Raw genomic sequence first — 21,023 nt, forward strand, 5'->3', positions numbered from 1 at the left:
ACGCATGCGCCGCCCGGCAATGTCATTTCCGCGCCAGCTGGCAGGGCACCAAAGGCCTTTCCCGCCAGCTGGCGGGGCGAAAATCAATCCGGCGCGGGCCTAGCCCCTCAAGGTAAGGGCACGGCCCCTCAAGATGCGGAGGATTCAGCACCTTTGAGGCGGCGCGATGCCCGACTGATTTGCGCCGTTTTTGGCACCGGTCGGCGGACATCGCGCAGATACCGGAGAATTTTGCCCTATTAGAAGTGTTCTGGGAAGGCTCGCGTGACTGATGAAGGGGTTATCATGAGGAAAGGTTGAAGCAATTTGGGCCTAAAATCTTTGGAGTTCAGGAGGAGTAATCTCACTGAAACATGCAAGAGTCTGAGGGGATTTGACAGGGTGGATAACAGAGTGGTGGGTGGGGTTCCTGAGTTTCAAAAATAGAGGGTCGCCCATTTAGGACCAAAATAAGGCGAAACCTTTTTTCTCAGTAGGTCATTAATCTGTGGAATTCCCTTTCCCGAAAGCAGTGGTGGCTGCGACATTAAACATGTTGAATGGAGTGGAGGGTTATGGGAAGACAGGAAAGGGGAGGCCACATTCAGGTTGGCAGAGCTGGCTCGAGGGGCCGAAATCCAGTCTGTTCATATCCTAACCTACATTAAAACTAATTCTCTAAGCACTGATGCTCACTGGCCTACACTTCTTACGGAAGGGCACTGGCTCCAGATCTGACTGTGCTTCAACATTAAGATTCTCGTCCTTAGATGTTTCCATGCCTCGTTCTCTCCCCAGCTCTCTAACCTCCTCCAACTTTATAAAAACTCCTACACTCCTCTGAATCTGGCCCCGCTTAAGTTTCCCTGATTTTAATCCATTAGCAGCCATGCTTTCAACTGCCTTAAGACCATAAGACATAGGAGCGGAAGGCCATTCGGCCCATCGAGTCCACTCCACCATTCAATCTTGGCTGATTTCAACTCCATTTACCCGCTCTCTCTCCATACCCCTTAATTCCTCGTGAAATCAAGAATTTATCAACTTCTGTCTTAAAGACAACTCAACATCCCGGCCTCCACCGCCCTCTGTGGCAATGAATTCCACAGACCCACCACTCTCTGGCTGAAGAAATTTCTCCTCATCTCTGTTCTAAAGTGACTCCCTTTTATTCTAAGGCTGTGCCCCCGGGTCCTAGTCTCCCCTGCTAATGGAAACAACCTCCCTACGTCCACCCTATCTAAGCCATTCATTATCTTGTAAGTTTCTATTAGATCTCCCCTCAACCTCCTAAACTCCAATGAATATGATCCCAGGATCCTCAGATGTTCATCGTATGTTAGGCCTACAATTCCTGGGATCATCCGTGTGAATCTCCGCTGGACCCGCTCCAGTGCCAGTATGTCCTTCCTGAGGTGTGGGGCCCAAAATTGCTCACAGTATTCTAAATGGGGCCTAACTAGTGCTTTATAAAGCTTCAGAAGTACATCCCTGCTTTTATATTCCAAGCCTCTTGAGATAAATGACAACATTGCATTTGCTTCTTATTACGGACTCAACCTGCAAGTTTACCTTTAGAGAATCCTGGACTAGGACTCCCAAGTCCCTTTGCACTTCAGCATTATGAATGTTGTCACCATTTAGAAAATAGTCCATGCCTCTATTCTTTTTTCCAAAGTGCAAGACCTCGCACTTGCCCACGTTGAATTTCATCAGCCATTTCTTGGACCACTCTCCTAAACTGTCTAAATCTTTCTGCAGCCTCCCCACCTCCTCCATACTACCTGCCCCTCCACCTATCTTTGTATCATCGGCAAACTTAGCCAGAATGCCCCCAGTCCCGTCATCTAGATCGTTAATATAAAAAGAGAACAGCTGTGGCCCCAACACTGAACCCTGCGGGACACCACTCGTCACCGGTTGCCATTCCGAAAAAAAAACTTTTATCCCAACTCTCTGCCTTCTGCCTGACAGCCAATCGTCAATCCATGTTAGTACCTTGCCTCGAATACCATGGGCCCTTATTTTACTCAGCAGTCTCCCATGAGGCACCTTATCAAAGGCCTTTTGGAAGTCAAGATAGATAACATCCATTGGCTCTCCTTGGTCTAACCTATTTGTTATCTCTTCAAAGAACTCTAACAGGTTTGTCAGGCATGACCTCCCCTTACTAAATCCATGCTGACTTGTCCTAATCCGACCCTGCACTTCCAAGAATTTAGAAATCTCATCCTTAACGATGGATTCTAGAATCTTGCCAACAACCGAGGTTAGGCTAATTGGCCTATAATTTTCCATCTTTTTCCTTGTTCCCTTCTTGAACAGGGGGGTTCAACAGCGATTTTCCAATCCTCTGGGACTTTCCCTGACTCCAGTGACTTTTGAAAGATCATAACACCTCCACTATTTCTTCAGCTATCTCCTTTAGAACTCTAGGATGTAGCCCATCTGGGCCCAGAGATCTATCAATTTTTAGACCTCTTAGTTTCTCTAGCACTTTCTCCTTTGTGATGGCTACCATATTCAACTCTGCCCCCTGACTCTTCTGAATTGTTGGGATATTACTCATGTCTTCTACTGTGAAGACTGACACAAAGTATTTATTTAGTTCCTCAGTTATTTCCTTGTCTCCCATCACTAGATTACCAGCGTCATTTTGGAGCGGCCCAATTTCTACTTTTGCCTCCCGTTTGTTTTTAATGTATTTAAAGAAACTTTTACTATCATTCCTAATGTTACTGGTTAGCCTACCTTCATAATTGATCCTCTCTTTCCTTATTTCTCTCTTTGTTATCCTCTGTTTGTTTTTGTAGCCTTCCCAATCTTCTGACTTCCCACTACTCTTTGCCACATTATAGGCTTTCTCTTTTGCTTTGATGCATTCCCTGACTTCCTTTGTCAGCCATGGCTGCCTAATCCCCCCTCTGATAACCTTTCTTTTCTTTGGGATGAACCTCAATTACTCCCAGAAACTCCTGCCATTGCTGTTCTACTGTCTTTCTCACTAGGCTCTGCTCCCAGTCGATTTTCGTCAGTTCCTCCCTCATGCCCCTGTAGTTACCTTTATTTAACTGTAACACCTTTACATCTGATTCTACCTTCTTTCTTTCAAATTGCAGACTGAATTCTACCATATTATGATCACTGCCTCCTAAGTAGGCTGCAAGTGTTGGGCACACTGGATAAGTGGGGCTTGTTCAAGGATCAGCTACTGCGTGTTCTTGATAAGTATGTACCGGTCAGGCAGGGAGGAAGGCGTCGAGCGAGGGAACGTGGTTTACCAAGGAAGTGGAATCTCTTGTTAAGAGGAAGAAGGAGGCCTATGTGAAGATGAGGTGTGAAATTTCGGTTGGGGCGATGGATAGTTACAAGGTAGCGAGGAAGGATCTAAAGAGAGAGCTAAGACGAGCAAGGAGGGGACATGAGAAGTATTTGGCAGGAAGGATTAAGGAATACCCAAAAGCTTTCTATAGGTATGTCAGGAATAAGCGAATGACGAGGGAAAGAGTAGGACCAGTCAAGGACAGGGATGGGAAATTGTGTGTGGAGTCTGAAGAGATAGGCGAGATACTAAATGAATATTTTTCGTCAGTATTCACTCAGGAAAAAGATAATGTTGTGGAGGAGAATGCTGAGCCCCAGGCTAATAGAATAGATGGCATTGAGGTACGTAGGGAAGAGGTGTTGGCAATTCTGGACAGGCTGAAAATAGATAAGTCCCCGGGACCTGATGGGATTTATCCTAGGATTCTCTGGGAGGCCAGGGAAGAGATTGCTGGACCTTTGGCTTTGATTTTTATGTCATCATTGGCTACAGGAATAGTGCCAGAGGACTGGAGGACAGCAAATGTGGTCCCTTTGTTCAAAAAGGGGAGCAGAGACAACCCCGGCAACTATAGACCGGTGAGCCTCACGTCTGTAGTGGGTAAAGTCTTGGAGGGGATTATAAGAGACAAGATTTATAATCATCTAGATAGGAATAATATGATCAGGGATAGTCAGCGTGGCTTTGTGAAGGGTAGGTCATGCCTCACAAACCTTATTGAGTTCTTTGAGAAGGTGACTGAACAGGTAGATGAGAGTAGAGCAGTTGATGTGGTGTATATGGATTTCAGCAAAGCGTTTGATAAGGTTCCCCACGGTAGGCTATTGCAGAAAATACGGAGGCTGGGGATTGAGGGTGATTTAGAGATGTGGATCAGAAATTGGCTAGCTGAAAGAAGACAGAGGGTGGTGGTTGATGGGAAATGTTCAGAATGGAGTACAGTCACAAGTGGAGTACCACAAGGATCTGTTCTGGGGCCGTTGCTGTTTGTCATTTTTATCAATGACCTAGAGGAAGGCGCAGAAGGGTGAGTGAGTAAATTTGCAGACAATACTAAAGTTGGTGGTGTTGTCGATAGTGTGGAAGGATGTAGCAGGTTACAGAGGGATATAGATAAGCTGCAGAGCTGGGCTGAGAGGTGGCAAATGGAGTTTAATGTAGAGAAGTGTGAGGTGATTCACTTTGGAAGGAATAACAGGAATGCGGAATATTTGGCTAATGGTAAAGTTCTTGAAAGTGTGGATGAGCAGAGGGATCTAGGTGTCCATGTACATAGATCCCTGAAAGTTGCCACCCAGGTTGATAGGGTTGTGAAGAAGGCCTATGGAGTGTTGGCCTTTATTGGTAGAGGGATTGAGTTCCGGAGTCAGGAGGTCATGTTGCAGCTGTACAGAACTCTGGTACGGCTGCATTTGGAGTATTGCGTACAGTTCTGGTCACCGCATTATAGGAAGGACGTGGAGGCTTTGGAGCGGGTGCAGAGGAGATTTACCAGGATGTTGCCTGGTATGGAGGGAAAATCTTATGAGGAAAGGCTGATGGACTTGAGGTTGTTTTCGTTAGAAAGAAGAAGGTTAAGAGGAGACTTAATAGAGGCATACAAAATGATCAGGGGGTTGGATAGGGTGGACAGTGAGAGCCTTCTCCCGCGGATGGAAATGGCTGGCACGAGGGGACATAACTTTAAACTGAGGGGTAATAGATATAGGACAGAGGTCAGAGGTAGGTTCTTTACGCAAAGAGTAGTGAGGCCTTGGATTGCCCTACCTGCTACAGTAGTGAACTCGCCAACATTGAGGGCATTTAAAAGTTTATTGGATAAACATATGGATGATAATGGCATAGTGTAGGTTAGATGGCTTTTGTTTCGGTGCAACATCGTGGGCCGAAGGGCCTGTACTGCGCTGTATTGTTCTATGTTCTAAGTGTTCACTTACTTTAAGATCTTTTATCAAGTCTGGCTCATTACATAACACTAAGTCCAGAATGGCCTTTTCCCTCGTGGTCTCCATCACAAGCTGTTCCAAAACGCCCTCCTGTAAACATTCAATGAATTCCCTTTCTTTGGGTCCACTGGCAACATTATTTACCCAGTCCACCTGCATATTGAAGTCCCCCATGATCACTGTGACCTTGCCTTTCTGACATGCCCTTTCTATTTCGTGGTGCATTTTGTGCCCCTGGTCCTGACCACTGTTAGGAGGTCTGCACATAACTCCCATTATGGTTTTTTTGCCTTTGTGGTTCCTCAACTCTACCCACACAGACTCCACATCATCCGACCCTATGTCGTTTACTGCTATTGATTTAATTTCATTCCTAATTAACAAGGCAACCCCGCCCCCTCTGCCCACCTCTCTGTCTTTTCAATAGGTTGTGAATCCCTGGATGTTTAAATGCCAGTCCTGAACCCCCTGCAACCACGTCTCTGTGATGCCTACCACATCATACCTGTCAGTCACAATCTGGGCCACAAGCTCCTCTACCTTGTTCCATACACTGCGCGCATTTAAATATAGCACCTTTAATTCTCTGTTGACCGTCCCTTTTTGTTTTCTTAGTGTGGTGGACCTTGGTTTACTGAGCCTTTCCATACACTGTGTCATATTTTGTGGGATGGGGACTATCGTAACCTCTCCTGAGTTTTGTCTTTTTGTGCTTTTTTTGTATTCCTAAGCAGCTACGCTTCCCACTGACTACTTCACCTCTTGGTTCCCTGACTTTCCCTTCCCCCCCAATCTCTAGTTTAAAGTCCTATTGACCCGAAAAGGCCTTGACCCGAAACTCTGCAAATCCTCTGCAAACTCTTCTCCTTTAAACTTCTGCATAAAGTGTACCTCACTGTCCTAATACCGCCTCTCATCTAGCTCAGTGTCAAAGCTGTTTTTATTGATAATACTCACATTAAGCACTTTTGAGTTTTGCTACATTAAAGGTGTTATTTAAACACAAGTTGTTGTATTCCTTTGAGCACAGAAGATTAAAGGTGATATAACTGGTGTTTAAGAATGATGTTCAGAAGATTTGATAAGCAGAGGCAGCAGGAGGGGTTGGCGTTGCCAAACTTGCTTCATTATTATTGGGCGGCGAATGTGAACAAGGTGCGGCGGTGGTGGGAAGGAGAAGGGGTAGAGTGGGTTAGGATGGAGGAGGAATCTTGTAAGGGGTCTAGTTTGAGGGCTATGGTGACGGCAGCATTGCCAATGGCTCCGAGAAGGTATTCAGGGAGCCCAGTGGTGCAGTCCACGGTGAAGATATGGAATCAGCTGAGGAGGCATTTTAGGGTGGAAGGGATGTCGGTGCTAACGCCGCTGTGCGAGAATCATGGGTTTGAGCTGGGGGAGATGGATAGTGTATACAGGAGGTGGAGGGATGTGGGGCTGGTCAAGGTGAGGGATTTGTATTTGGAGGAAGGGTTCGCCAGTCTGGAGGAGCTAAGGGAGAGGGTAGAGTTGCTGACAGGTACTGAGTTCAGGTATCTCCAGGTTAGGGACTTTGCGCGAAAGGTCTGGAAGGGGTTCCCTAGATTGCCGGGATACACCCTACTGGAGCGACTGCTGTTTCCGGATGTGGAAGGGGGGGGGGGGGGGGGGGGGGATGAATTGAGGATATATACAAGTGGCTGGGGGAGCAGAGAGGCGGGTGGGTGGTGAAGATCAAGGAGAAATGGGAGGGGAGATCAATTGGGGAGTATGGAGTGAGGCACTGCGTAGGGTAAACAGGACCTCCTCGGGCGAGAAGGAGTGGGTTCTTTCAGGGGGTAGCAGATGAGTGTGAGAGGTGTGGGCGGGGCCAGCGAATCATGCGCACATGTTTTGGGGTTGTGAAAAATTGGGACGATTCTGGGCGGGAGTGTTCACGGACTTAGCCAGGATAGTGGAGGAGGGAGTGGACCCGGACCCTTTGGTGGCGATATTTGGGGTTTCAGAGAAGCCGGAGCTCATGGAGAGGAGGAAGGCCGATGTCTTGGCCTTTGCCTCTCTGATTGCACGGTGACGAATTTTGCTAGAGTGGCGGTCGGCATCGCCACCGGGGGTAGCAGCTTGGTTGGGTGACCTGTATGACTTCCTGCGGTTAGAGAAGATAAAGTATGAGTTAAGGGGCTCTGCAGGGGGGGGGGGTTGAGAAAAGGTGGGGGATGTTTGTGACCGTGCTTGAGGAGCTGTTCGCGCGGGGTTTGGGGGCGTGAAAACGGGATTTGTATAGTTGATTGCTGGGAACATGTTTCCCGGGGTGTTTATTTGCTGTAACCTGTTTTGATACATGTTTGTAATAAAATACATTTTTTAAAAAAGAGATGTGTTAGGGTAGGGAGAAGTTATTTCCTATACATGGGCGGGGGGGTTCAGAATAGTGTGGGGTGACCTTAAAATTAGAACTCTGCCTTTGAGGGGCAATTTCAGGAAGCATCCAGACAGCAGATCACAAGAGGGGAGAGGCAGAGAAAGCAAAGGCCACGTCCATCACTAAACCAGCTTCGCCCGCTCTCAACTAGTGTCCTCTGCTGTATACACCATCAGATGTGAATACACAATCTGTTTACGAGCACATGATGCTGGCATGAGGTTCACTTGGTGAAAGATCGCCCTTAAGTCAGTCAATTCTAATATTTGCATAAGACTATAAAACGGAGGAACAGAGGCAAGCTCACTCAGCCCATGGAGTCTGCCCCACCGTCAATGAGATCACGGCTGATCAGATATAATCATCAACGACACTTTCCTGCCGCACCCCCATAACTCTCGATTCCTGATTAAAAATCTGTCTGTCTCAGCCTTGAACATGAACTGTGCAATTGTTCAATGATCCCCTCAAATTACCCTTTACAATGACTGACCTATGAGACCTCTACTGTATTCTGATGGCACACACAATTCTCCCAATGGACAAAGCACAAGTTTGCTGACTGCATTCACAGTTTGCGAGATGTGGTGCAAACATGTCACATACAGGCATGTGGAATCACCCAGACATCAATGAACTCTGTATGGAAAGCATTGCATCATCGGATGCATCATAGCAGGAAGTGTACTCAATGTTTGCATTTACCACTGATGCACACTTACCCAACACACAAGATGATGTGTACCCAAGATGGAGTAACAATGAGGGAGGAGTTGGCACAATTTAAATATTTTACTGTTAGGTTTAATAATTAGTGATTTTGCCTGTGCGAGGCCGAGTACAGAACAACAAAAAACTCTACCACACGTGTCCCTGAACATGTGTGACTGCTTGTGCATGTCGGTGGTCAGCATGCAACTGTTTCTGCATGTGTGTGAGTAAAATCCACGTGTGTTGACTGCGTATCCGGATACGAACACCACAGCTTCACATTCGTAACTGTGCAATGAGGCATCCAGATGTGTCCCAATTGGGTTTAATTTTTCTAACACGAGTTGAGGCACGAGTTAAGTATTGACTAGCGATAGTCGTTAGAACCTGCAGCTTTACTCAGTAACCCACTCAGTCAAACAGTTCATCCTCATGGGGTAGAAAATACAAATTATTTAGTTATAAAATGTTAACAGACCCCCCCCCCCCCAGTGTTTTCAGGATTTGCTGTCTGCACAGATGTGGGTCACAAAGCAAATTCAAGAGATTTGAGCCTCCATTCTATTCTTCTTCTGTTAAACCCTTGGCAAAACCTTCCATCTTCAGTGTGAGTAGCAAGTCCACAAGAAGTACCAAATAATTTGGTGTGCGCAGGAGGAGGGGGGGGTCAGATATGCCAGGGCACTGAACAGCGAGTTAGACGATGACCCCCATCAGATTTACCCGGCGGTTCTGATACCGTTTGGAGATATCGGCCTCGATCTGAAAGAGATAACGGAGCAAAATGAACTTGTTACGGGCCTGCCACACTTTGCGTCAGGACACCAATGGTCACATGCTCACACTCGAGCACCAATACTGGAGTACAGTCAGAAAACAACTTGCATTTATATAGAATCTTAAATGACCAGATGCCCCACAGCCAATTAAATGCTTTCAAAGGGTAGTCACTGTTTTAAATGTAAGAAATTTGCAGCCCATTTATGCACAGCAAGCTCCCACGAACTGCAATGTGACAATGATCAGACAATCTGTTTTGGTGATATGGACTGAGGATTAAATATTGGTCAGGACACCAGGGAGAACTCCCATGGCTCTTCTTCCAAATAGTGTTGTGGGATCTTTTACATGGTCCTCAAAAGGGCAGGCAAAAGCTTTGACATCCGATCGGAAAGACAGCACCTCTGGCCGTGCAGCACTCCTCCAGACCTGGCACTGGGGGTTTCAGCCTGATGGTGTGCTCAAGTCCCAAGGTGGGGCTTAATGCACAATCTTGTAACGCAGAGGCAGCAACACGGAGCCATCACTGACATACCGTATAATAATAATCTTTAATATTGTCACAAGTAGGCTTACATTAACACTGCAATGAAGTTACTGTGAAAAGTGACTCTCTCAGTCGTAGGTGGTCAGTTTCAACTGTCCAATGCAGGGTTACTGGGTACTGCAGCTGCTGAATCTCGATAAAGAACATAATGAGGTGCTCCCTGGGTTCTGTCAATGATTCCACACAATTTCCCAATTTCTCATCTGGGATACCCAGGTATTGAACACAGGACAAGGTGTAATCCAAAGGGGAAACTGGGAAAAACAACATTCATACCTGCACTTTCAGAGGGAGGCCCGAGAGGTTCAGGACCCGGTCAGTCATGTGCAGCCCGCAAGCATACACAGGGGAGAAGATGGAGTAAGAAAATCAGATCAGGGGCCGGTTTTGGTTGTAAACGTGTTAATTATGCATCAAGTTGTTTCTATCTAATGAATGAGAAATGTTAAATATCCTCTCTTGAACACTCTTGGATTGGAACAGTCACAATATTTAAAATTTCCCAGACTCTGCATCAGGTAGACTGCCCTCACTCGCAGTGGAAAGAAAAACTTGCATTTATATAGAGCCTTTCGGGATCCCAGGATGCCCCAAAGTGTTTCATACTTTAGTGAAGTACTTTTTAAACTGTAGTCAATCTTGTAATGTAAGAAATGCGATAGCCAAAAGCAAGCTCCCACAAACAATGTGATAATGAACAGAGAACCTGTGTTAATGATGTTGATTGAAGGTTAATTATTGGCCAGGACATGGGATAACTCTACTAGTTTTCTTCGAAACAGAGCCATGGAATCTTTTACAGAAGCACGAGGGGGCACGAGTTTAACAGCCCATCTAAAAGACAGCAGATTGTTGTTTGCGTGGGTAGCATTCTCTCAGCTGAGAGTCAGAAGCCTACGGTTTGAAATCGCACTCCAGAGACTCCAACACACAACCCAAGCTGATACTCCCAGTGGAGGACTGAAGGGGGCCGGTTAGCTCAGTTGGATGGTTGGTGATGTGTAAGCGAAGGCAACAGCACCGATTCAATTCCCGTGCCGGCTGAAGGCCATGAAGGCTCTGCTTTCTCAACCTTGTCCCTCGCTTGGGGAACCCTCAGGTTAAATCACCACCATTCAGCTCTCTCTCTCACACAAAGCAAAAGCATCCTATGGTCCTCAGACTAAGGGAGCACTGCACTGCACTGTGTAAGAAAGGTGCCATGCTTTGGAAGAAACATTAAACCAATCGGTCCTCTCAGATGGCAAGGGCACTGCTGGATGAAGGACAGGAGAGTTCTTTGCAATCTCTTCCAGTCAGCAACATTAGAATAGGTTACCTGACCTGTTATGTATTGTACGTTTTGTCTTGATTGCCATACTTTACAACCAGCGCATTGCGCGATTGCAGGATAGATGTTTACTCATTCGGGTTTTTTTGGTTTTAAAAATAAATTTAGAGTACCCAATTAATTTTTTCCAATTAAGAGGCAATTTAGAGCGGCCAATTCACCTACCCTGCACATCTTTGGGTTGTGGGGGCGAAACCCACGCAAACACGGGGAGAACGTGCAAACTCCACACGGACAGTGACCCAGAGCCGGGATCGAACCGGGGACCTCAGCGCCGTGAGGCAGCAGCGCTAAGTTTACTCATTAGTTTGACTGAGACAGCAATAAACACCTGTTGCAATGTTCCTCCCCTCCTGCGTGTACATCTGTGCTGATGGATCTTGAAAGATACCAGCACAACATGACCATTTTCACATTGCTACTTCTGGGAGCTTGCTATGTGCAAATTGCCTGCTGCACTTCCTACGTTGGAACAGTGACTACACATCATTGGCAATAAAGCACTTTGGGACATCCTCATTGGTGACACCCAATGGTAGGAATAGGGACTGCAACAGAAATGTTCATTTTTAATTTGAAACCTGCTCATTGAAATTTAAACTTTAAGCCCGCACATGCACCAAAATAAGTAACTTGCCAGCTTCCGAAGCTCTTTGGTTCTCTGAATTAGAAGGTCTAGTTTGGGTTCGAGGGCAGCCTGTTCCTCCAGAGACTGCTGTCGTTTCTGCACCATCAGGTGCTGCTTTTCTCCCACTGCTTCTGCCTGCCTCAGCTTCTGTTGCAGGAGCTCAGTCACGCGGTCTATGTATCTGAGACAGTGAAACAGTTGCAGCATTAAGTGTGTCCTCATTTTTGCCAAGTGTGATTTCCCATCTCCTCCCCACCCCCCAGAAAGTGTGATTGGCAGTGGGGGCTTGTGGTGGGGGGGGGGGGGGGGGGGGGGGGGAGGGGTGAATGGTCAATTCACAATGTTAAGACTGAATTCTATACCTTTTAAAGATTATGGAACCCAAACATAGATCTAACTGAATAGAAGAGCCGGTATAAGGAGCTGAATTGCCTCCTCCTGTACCTATGCAAACCTCAGAGGGAGCAAACTAAAATTGCCAAAATTAAATTCAATTGATAAGACACCAGCCTCCCCGAACAGGCGCCGGAATGTGGCGACTAGGGGCTTTTCACAGTAACTTCATTTGAAGCCTACTGGTGACAATAAGCGATTTTCATTTCATAATAGGTCAGCACAGTAGCAGTGGTTAGCAGTGTTGCTTCACAGCTCCAGGGTCCCAGGTTCGATTCCGGCTTGGGTCACTGTCTGTGCGGAGTCTGCACATCCTCCCCGTGTCTGTGTGGGTTTCTTCCGGGTGCTCCGGTTTCCTCCCACAGTCCAAAGATGTGCAGGTTAGGTGGATTAGCCGTGTTAAATTGCTGTTAGTGCCCAAAAGGTGAGGTGGATTACTGAGATAGGTGGATAGCGTGGAGGCCTGGGCTGAAGTAGGGTGCTCTTCCCAAAAGCCAGTGCAGCCTCGATGGGCCGAATGGCCTCCTTCTGCACTGTAAATTCTTTGAGTCTATGATAATTAGCATCAAACCTGGGAGAGGCATGGATCATGAACAAATGCCTCATCTTCACGTTGGTCAATCTCTGGACGAGGTCCCTCACCACAGACATCATGGTGACAACTTTAGCTTCATCCTGACTCTGGACAATGGCCGGGGCTGTTTGAAATTGGTTGATGGAGAGGATGTCTGCCTCCTCCTTCATCTCGGTGAGTCGCTGGCTCAGGAAGTCCTGTAACTGAAAGGGATGATAAAAAAAATTTAAATGAGGAAATCAGCCACCAACCATGTCTACGTATTTACATTGTGTATCTATCGGTTTTTCATGTATGGACCGATCTGCCTGGACTGTACGCAGAACAATACTTTTCACTGTACCTCGGTACACGTGACAATGAATCTAAATGGCAACAAACAAGGTCACTAACAGTGTCAGAACAAAGAGTCAGCCAGATGTTTGCCCAACAGTGACTTTTGGAAATGTTCCTCATTTGCTCCTCGGATTCGCCGACAGGTCAAGTGCTTCTGCACTGTAAATTCTATGATTCTATAATTCAATGCTCCTCAATAGGATGAATTAAATTGTGCCTCTTGGCTACGGTGCAAGGACTGGGTGAGCCGAGCTATCAAGCATCATTTCGGACTTTGCTAGGATTGGCTCGGAAAGCCGAATTGTATCTCAGACCAGGCTCGTGGCCTGCAGGGATCACCAAACCAGTGTGTAAAGCTCATCAGCTGCAGTGATACTGGGCCAGGGAATGAAGACAGTCGGCAGCCTCTCTCCCTGCTCTGTGCCGGGCAGTGAGTATTTCAATGGGCAGTCAATTCTGCAGGTGATGTGTTGGATCGTTTGGCTCGGAATGAGAACAAAACTCAATCAGTCAAGGCCTCCTCCTCCTCTCCCGAGCCCTTGCTGTGAAGTATAGAAAAGTTATATTGAAATTCATGCTTGTAGTGTTTGAAGTGTTACACCCACTTATGGCCACATGTTGACTCAGCACAAGCAGCTCCACAGGATATCTGACGAGGGGCAACATGGGAGAAAGTGGGGGTGGGCTGGAGAAAAGACAGATATAGTAACTTTGAAAAGTAATTTACTCTGCGTCACATTGTAACTGCAGGCACTCACCGATGTGAACAAACGGTCAGCAGACCATTCAGTCTCTCACACCTTTTGCCATTCAATCAGGTCGTAACCAAACTGTATACACTGCAGGAACGGATGTCCCGCTGCGTGGTACATTGGCGAGAACGTGCAGACGCTGCGACAACAGATGAACGGACATCGCGCGACAATCGCCAGGCAGGAATGTTCCCTTCCAGTCGGGCAACACTTCAGCAGTCAAGGGCATTCAGCCTCTGATCTCCGGGTAAGCGTTCTCCAAGGCGGCCTTCAGGACTCGCGACAACGCAGAATCGCCGAGTAGAAACTTATAGCCAAGTTCCACACACATGAGTACGGCCTCAACCGGGACCTGGGATTCATGTCGCATTACATTCATCCCCCACCATCTGGCCTGCGAAATCCTACCAACTGTCCTGGCTTGACACAATTTACACCTCTTTAACCTGGGGTTACCCCATCTCTGGATCTGTAAAGACTTAATTACCTGCAAATGCTCACATTCAATGTATCGTATTGCATCTTTGACTTTGTATATATATATATATATATATGTTTCTGGAACCAACCTCTTCATTCACCTCAGGAGCAGTGCTCCGAAAGCTGGTGATTTGAAACTAACCTGTTGGACTTTAACCTGGTGTGGTCAGACTTCTTACTGAACTGTATACCAACAAAGTATTTGCTCACTGGCACCACACTGTGGCCAGCAGTTGCTCGTGCATCCCACTAATGTTCAGCAATCACCACAGCCATACATTTCATTCCCGATCGTCGTATTTTGAACATTTTCCCAGTCTTTTTCTATTTCTAGCTGAAAAGTACCTCCATGAGCTCATTAACAAACTGGTTTCTGGTTTCTGTACTCTCCAGGATTGTCAGAGCGTCGTTCTCCTTTGCCACTCCGTCATCACCTAAAATCACAAAAGAGACTTTCACCTAACAGAGAACGAGCCGCCTGTGATTGTAAAGTCATTGATCAGCGAAGGATTTGATTAGCCATAACTGGTCTGAATCCAAACATTTTATTCAGACGTATCCAAAATACAATATTCATGGGTTTGATATTTTGGAATGAAGACTCAGAAAATGATGACAGGTCAGTGATGTCGTCACCAAGAAACTTTCTTTCACAAATAACCCAAATAGCATGAATCACGCACGCAGAGGGAGTGAGTGGGAAAGTCTTGGTGTAAAACAGATTCCTACTAAAGCATAATTCCATGAGCAACACTGCCACCTACTGTCCAAAGAGTAAAGGCTCCCTATTTAAAAAGAGAATTGTTCTTTTCAACACAATCCCATATTTATATTGCACTATTTTGCTGTTGGATATATATATAGCACCTCTCGCTTCCTCAGGGTTTCACACAATGCTTCATAGCCACACACAGCAATAAATGACCGGTTGATCTGTTTTTAGATGTCGATTAAGGGACTTCGATGTCGATCAGGATACTGGGAAGAATTCACCTGCTCCTCTTTGAAACTGTGTCACGGAACCTTTTATGCCTATCCGAGGAGAAAGACTGGGCCTCAGTTTAACATCTCCACGGATAGGTAGGGGCTGGTTTAGCACAGGGCTAAATAGCTGAATTTTAAAGCAGACCAGCAGCACGGTTCAATTCCCGTACCAGCCTCACCGAACAGGCGCCGAATGTGGCGACTAGGGGATTTTCAGTCACTTCATTTGAAGCCGACTTGTGACAATAAGCGATTTTCATTTCATTTCATGTTTTATTTCACCGCCGGCAGTGCAGCACTCCCTCAGTGCCATGCTGGGAGTGTCAGCCTAGCTGGAGTGGGACTTGAACCCACAACCCTCTGACTCTGAGGCAAGCGTGTTGCTTACTGAGACTGACAACCTATCGAGAGAACCAAAACCAGTTGAGAGAGGTACTGGTAGATTATGTTGAGGTTGACTAAGGATTTATCACCAAATTTCACCAGACAGGTAATTTTGCAATTTGTGCATCAACAGGTAATGAGTATCAAAATTATCGAAACCATCCAAACAAATATTGATCCCAGGGTACCCATTACTGTACATCCATCAGAATCATTATATTAAAGAGTTTAAACTTTACAAGACAGAAAGGTGCCCATGTGTGAGTTACAGGCTGCAATCTACTCGAAGGTTTGGGTGGGGTTTACATATAAAATAACACATCTGGAGCAGGTTGCAAGCTAGAATCTATCAAGCTGACCTCAAACATCTTTCAAATCCACAAGATTAGATGAGCAAACTACAGCTCAATCCCATTCTCAGATATGTACCCTGATCAGTAGCAGGTATGTAAAAGACTACCTTGAGCCCCAGACAAATTGATTTCCACTGCAGCACTTGTGTTATCTCCCCAGTCAATCACATCGGCTCCTTGTTTCTCGCCATTCACCTTGGAGAAAATACAAAGTAAAATGACCAAAAACTGCAGAAAGCAATATCAGGACAGGAGGATGTGAAAGTTGAACATTAAGTGGGTTTGGTGATTTACCTCGGTACTTTCTTCCACCGTGATTCCCCAATCAATCCCACCGGACTGGTCTATTCCAGCCGTGGCATCATCTCCCCAGTCAATCTGGAACACAGATTAAAATGCACGGAGTTCACTGAAAAAGTCCAGAAAATGCAGCAAAGAACAGCTTAGGCACTCGAACCCCTTAACTGGTTTGGACAAGTCAGGGTGGAGCCAAGACACGATGTGCAGTGTGACGAATGGAGGATTTTAGGAATATAGGCTTCTAAATATTGGGACAATTTAAGGGTTAAAAGCCTGGTGTTGTAGTGTGTTTGACCGCAGTGGTCATGCTTTTAAAAAGGATTTTGTTTTGCTTCTGGGAAACAGCGGGTGAAAGTGACCAGAGGAATGTGTTTTGACTGGGGGAGTCCCTGGGAAGTCAATGTGCTTTTGCAGCCTGCGGGGCTTGGGGAGTTGAGGTCATTGCTAAGTGGAGGCCGGGAATGCAGAGAGGCAGTTTAGTTTTTGGAGAAGCTTTGGGAGAGAGCAGAGGTGAATTCCGATCTGCCTGAAACTGAGTTCACAATTCTCTCATAGTCAGATACTTGTAAATTAGTAATAACATGTAAAGCAGGACAGCCTTGCCTGGGGACAAGGAAGAAGCTGGGGACAAGGTGAGTCAGCTTTCTGAAGATATTCAGCCAATCTGAAAGGGTTCTAACAGGCATCAAATCTGTTTTATAAAGCATGCATTACTCCATGCCCTGCTGATTTTAAGATAGATTGAGAGCTATATGTTTCTTTTCTTATTGTTTAATGGGAAATTGAGTAGTAATGTTAAGGGGTAATTGTAAGCAGTTCTTTTTGGGTATGAAGTTAAAAAGTTTAATATCATATTCATAATAAAGTTTTGTTTTAGAATAGCAAAGCCCTATTTTTTCCATGGAATTGCTCCTGGAGCAAATCTATATTTCTGCACAGTCTTACAAATAAACTGAAATATTGGGGTTATGGTCCAGTATCCAAGATCGGGTCTGATGGAGTGCATCTTGGACCCTGACAAACACCTGGCATGTGCCCCCCCCATAGCACCAAATGGCCAAGAAGTAAAGCAAGCTCCTATTCAATCTCAGTGACGTTGGCTCTCCGGCGGCACCGGAACTAAATCTCGAGCAAGATTGATGGTGCACACTCCAGGGCTTTGCATTACAGGATAAAATAGTCTCAAGATTACAGGAAGACCAGAAATCATCAAACTTTGAGCTGCGACGTATTCAAAAATATCTATTTCAAAACTCAGTAAACCACAGTAATGAAACAGAAAAAGTAAATCTACTTGGCCATTTACTGACTGGTACCCCAACATGCCCTGAACTGTCTCCTGATGCCCCATGAAGCTGAGCATCAGGGAGAAGTGCAGTAGTGGATGCTTAACCAACAAGAAAAGTATTTCTCAAAGATTCAGCATTGAAGGGGTGAAGAGATTGGGCTCACCGTGTCTGCAGCCTCTGTCGGTTGTTGAGTCAACATATTCTCCAAGCCAACAGGCTGATCAATGGCCAACGGTGTCTGTCCGGTTCTCCATTCATAGACAGTCGTGTTTCCTTTGAGTTGAACATGTTTGAGTAACGGAGTAATGGGCTCGGAGACGCTGTCAGCCACAACACATCGGAATTAGTCAGCAGCAAAACACATGGGAGCACAGAGTGGAGGGAGAGTGAGGAAGGGCGGGGACGTGTGCAGAAACCCTCAGGCCTTGGAGGCTGGGTTGATGAACCAGCTGGTCTTTTCCTAACCCTCAATTTACGACAAAACAAAACTCTCCGTTAGCAGAATTGTCTGACAGCCCTCCTTTGGATCAATGAAACAATCGCCAACAGCAAGGCTGGCAAATTTTTACGATTCAATGAATTTATTTTGTTTTCTCACACTGCTGTCAAGCTCCTTTCCCCTGCCTCTGCTCTTGCCCTCAATCATCTCAACATCAAGAGACAGAACAGATGCTCTGTGCTGCTGACTCTATCAACAGCTACAAGATGAGCTACTAGCCCCAGGCGGACTCACTGGATCCAATACAGCACAGAATCAGGCCATTCAGCCCAACCAGTCCATGGTGGTCTTTATGCTCCAATCAAGTCTCCTCCCATCTTTTCTCACCTAAATCGATCAGAGTAACCATCCCTTTCCTTCTCTCTCATATGCTTGTCTAGCTCTCCTTAAATACACCTGTGTGATTCGCTGCAACTACTCCCGAGGGTAGTGAGTTTCACATTCTCACCATTCTCTGGGTAGTTCAGGCCCATTCCTGGCATCCTCCACAAACAACACATCTACAACAGTGGAGCAGAACCAGGTGTCAAACACGCGCAGCGTTCCAGCACTACAGCAACCGTACAGCAACAAGAGGAGGCCATTTAATGGCAAGAATTAAAACAAAAATTTTAAGTACCTAATTCTTCTTTTTTCCAATTAAGGGGCAATTTAGCGTTGCCAATTCACCTACCCTGCACATCTTTGGGTTGGGGGGGGCGGGGGGGGAAAGAGACCCACGCAGACACGGGAAGAATGTGAAAACTCCACACGGACGGTGATCTGGGGCTGGGATCGAACCCAGGTCCTCGGAGCCGTGAGGCAGCAATGCTAATCGCTGCGCCAATCTGCCGTCCAAAAGAATTTGAGTACACGACTGCAATTGCTGCAATTGTATAGAGCCCTGGTATGAACGCACCCGGAGTGAATAGTTTTATTCCCCTTGCCTAAGGAAGGATGTACTTGCCAGGGAGGGAGTGCAACAAAGGTTCACCGCACTGATCCTCTTGGGAGGATTGTCCTATGAGGAGACTGGGCCTATATTTTCTAGAGCTTAGAAGAATGATAGGGGATCTCATTCAAAGATACACATTTCTTACAGGGCTCAACAGGGTAGATGCAGGAAGGATATTTCCTCTGGCTGGGGAGTCTAGAACTAGAGATATAGCCACAGGCTAAAGGATAGGCCATTTAGGACTGTGATGAGGAGGACTTTCATCACTCAAAGGGTGGTGAATCTATGGAATTCTCTGCACTCGAGGGCTGTGGAAGCTCAGTCATTGAGACAGAGATCAAAAGATTTATAGACACTAAATAGTAAAGGATATGGGGATAGTGCAGGAAAATGGTGTTGAGGTAGATGATCAGCTCTGATCTAACTGAATGGCGCAGCAGGCTCCAGGGGCTTCTCATTTCTATTTCCTATGTTCTGATTCAATCCCTGGAGTGTGTTGCACCATTCGATCTGTATTTTAATTCCATCGACCCACTTTGGTTCCAGAAGCCTAAAGAGTCTTTGTCTTGTAAATAAAATCATCAACTTGTTTGCAATTTCCACTCCTTGAACACACCGACATTAGGCCCGAACACTCTCGCTCTCAATGTAAGGTCAAGCCCCCTTGTTCTGGACTCTTCCCACCCCACCACCAGCCCCAGCCTCCACCGCCCCCCTCATCCCCCACCCCTCCCACCCCATTGTCCTTCTACATCCCCCCCCCCCACACACAACCCCCACCCCACCCCTTTCCCAAATATGGACACGGTGCCAAAGGTGGAGTGAACTTTATCACGGAGTGATTCTTGTTAATCCATTTTGATCAAAGCCTGGTGGGTACATTCAAATCAGACGCCTCCTTACCTGCCACACACAAACTCCACACAGGCTCCGTACAACTCAAGGGCCTCTGTAAGATTGCCGGTTCCCTCAGCAATACCATCAAGGCCAGATGGGAGGTCATTACACAGGGATAGCAGCTCCTGTTGGACATCATTTCCCTGTACAGTGACATAGAAACTTCAGTCACTTATAACCCGGGAATACTGTTCCACAGCCTTTATAATATTTTTGGAAGGGAAGTTATTTTCTGTCCATTAAAGGGGAAGTAGGAACACAGAGAGCTGGGGTTCACAGATACAAGTGTTGAAGGTGGCACAACAAGTTGGTAAAATTCTTTTAAAAAATACGTATAGTATGCTTTATTCTACATTAAGATGTAGAGTCTACAGCACAGAAAGAGGCCTCATATCTCATGCGTCCAGACCGATGTTTATGTTCCAGACTCCCATCTATTCCATTTTCACTCATCTGTTTATATGGCTTCACCTTCAATGCAGCAATGCTGTTAACCCCAACCAGTCATCCGAGTTCCGTGTTCCCCATTCTAACCGGTCTCTGGATAAAGGGTTTTATAAATGCAGTAGTTGTATAAATCACAAAAACAAGTTAGCTATGCTGAAACTTCAGAAATGACTGGTTAGCCCAGCTGGAGTACGGAATGCAATCCTGGGCACCATGTTTCAGAAAAGATGTTGAAGGTCACAGAGGGGGTACAAAAGGCGAGCCGGAATGGTACCACGGCCTTGGGTTGTGGAGAGACTGGAGAAGCTGGAATTTCTCTCCTTAGAGCAGGGATTATTGAGAGGAGATTTTGATGGAGGTTTGTGATAGATTCTCCTTATTTATTCTGTTTCCACTGGCAGGAGCAGCGATGGCCCGGAAAGACAGGAGTCAGACTTGGCATAAACGGAGCAGCACCAGAGCTAATCTCACAGCGGGTTACTCTCCTGCCTTGTATATTGACCCAATGACCGTGCCAATGCCGGCCCATCCCCCTGGAGTGATGTTACACAGACCCACAGAGAGTGGGACAGGGCAGTTGGGGAGGGGATGGAGAGGGAAGAAGGGATGGGGGGGGGGAGAAGAGTTGGCTGACAGACAAAGCCTCGTCCTATGAGAATCGGGTGAGATTGAGGGCCTTCAGGTCTGCCGGGCTTGCCAAAACCTTGCCAAACATGCCAAACCCTTGCCGCCGCCTGCCCTTCATCTTCCAGCTCCT

At 46.4% G+C, this 21,023-nt stretch overlaps 1 protein-coding gene across 5 annotated transcripts in view; it reads right to left on the minus strand.

The window, feature by feature from the left end:
- Nucleotides 1-8,430: 8,430 nt before the first annotated feature.
- The window catches only part of cdk5rap3 (CDK5 regulatory subunit associated protein 3), an 84,094-nt gene continuing 71,501 nt past the window's right edge, over nt 8,431-21,023 (minus strand). For 4 of the 5 annotated variants that reach the window (XM_072487574.1, XM_072487573.1, XM_072487575.1 and 1 more), the window contains exons 7-14: nt 19,826-19,962; nt 17,653-17,809; nt 16,195-16,278; nt 16,008-16,095; nt 14,525-14,613; nt 12,609-12,814; nt 11,654-11,825; nt 8,431-9,121 (exon numbers count right to left, since the gene is read on the minus strand). In XM_072487574.1, the coding sequence (XP_072343675.1) occupies nt 9,056-9,121; nt 11,654-11,825; nt 12,609-12,814; nt 14,525-14,613; nt 16,008-16,095; nt 16,195-16,278; nt 17,653-17,809; nt 19,826-19,962 (999 nt within the window). In that variant the 3' untranslated portion in view covers nt 8,431-9,055. The remainder of the gene's footprint in view (nt 9,122-11,653; nt 11,826-12,608; nt 12,815-14,524; nt 14,614-16,007; nt 16,096-16,194; nt 16,279-17,652; nt 17,810-19,825; nt 19,963-21,023) is intronic. The other variant, XM_072487576.1, reaches the window with a different exon arrangement.

The sequence above is a fragment of the Scyliorhinus torazame genome, chromosome 21 (assembly GCF_047496885.1).
Source record: "Scyliorhinus torazame isolate Kashiwa2021f chromosome 21, sScyTor2.1, whole genome shotgun sequence".
NCBI lineage: Eukaryota > Metazoa > Chordata > Chondrichthyes > Carcharhiniformes > Scyliorhinidae > Scyliorhinus > Scyliorhinus torazame.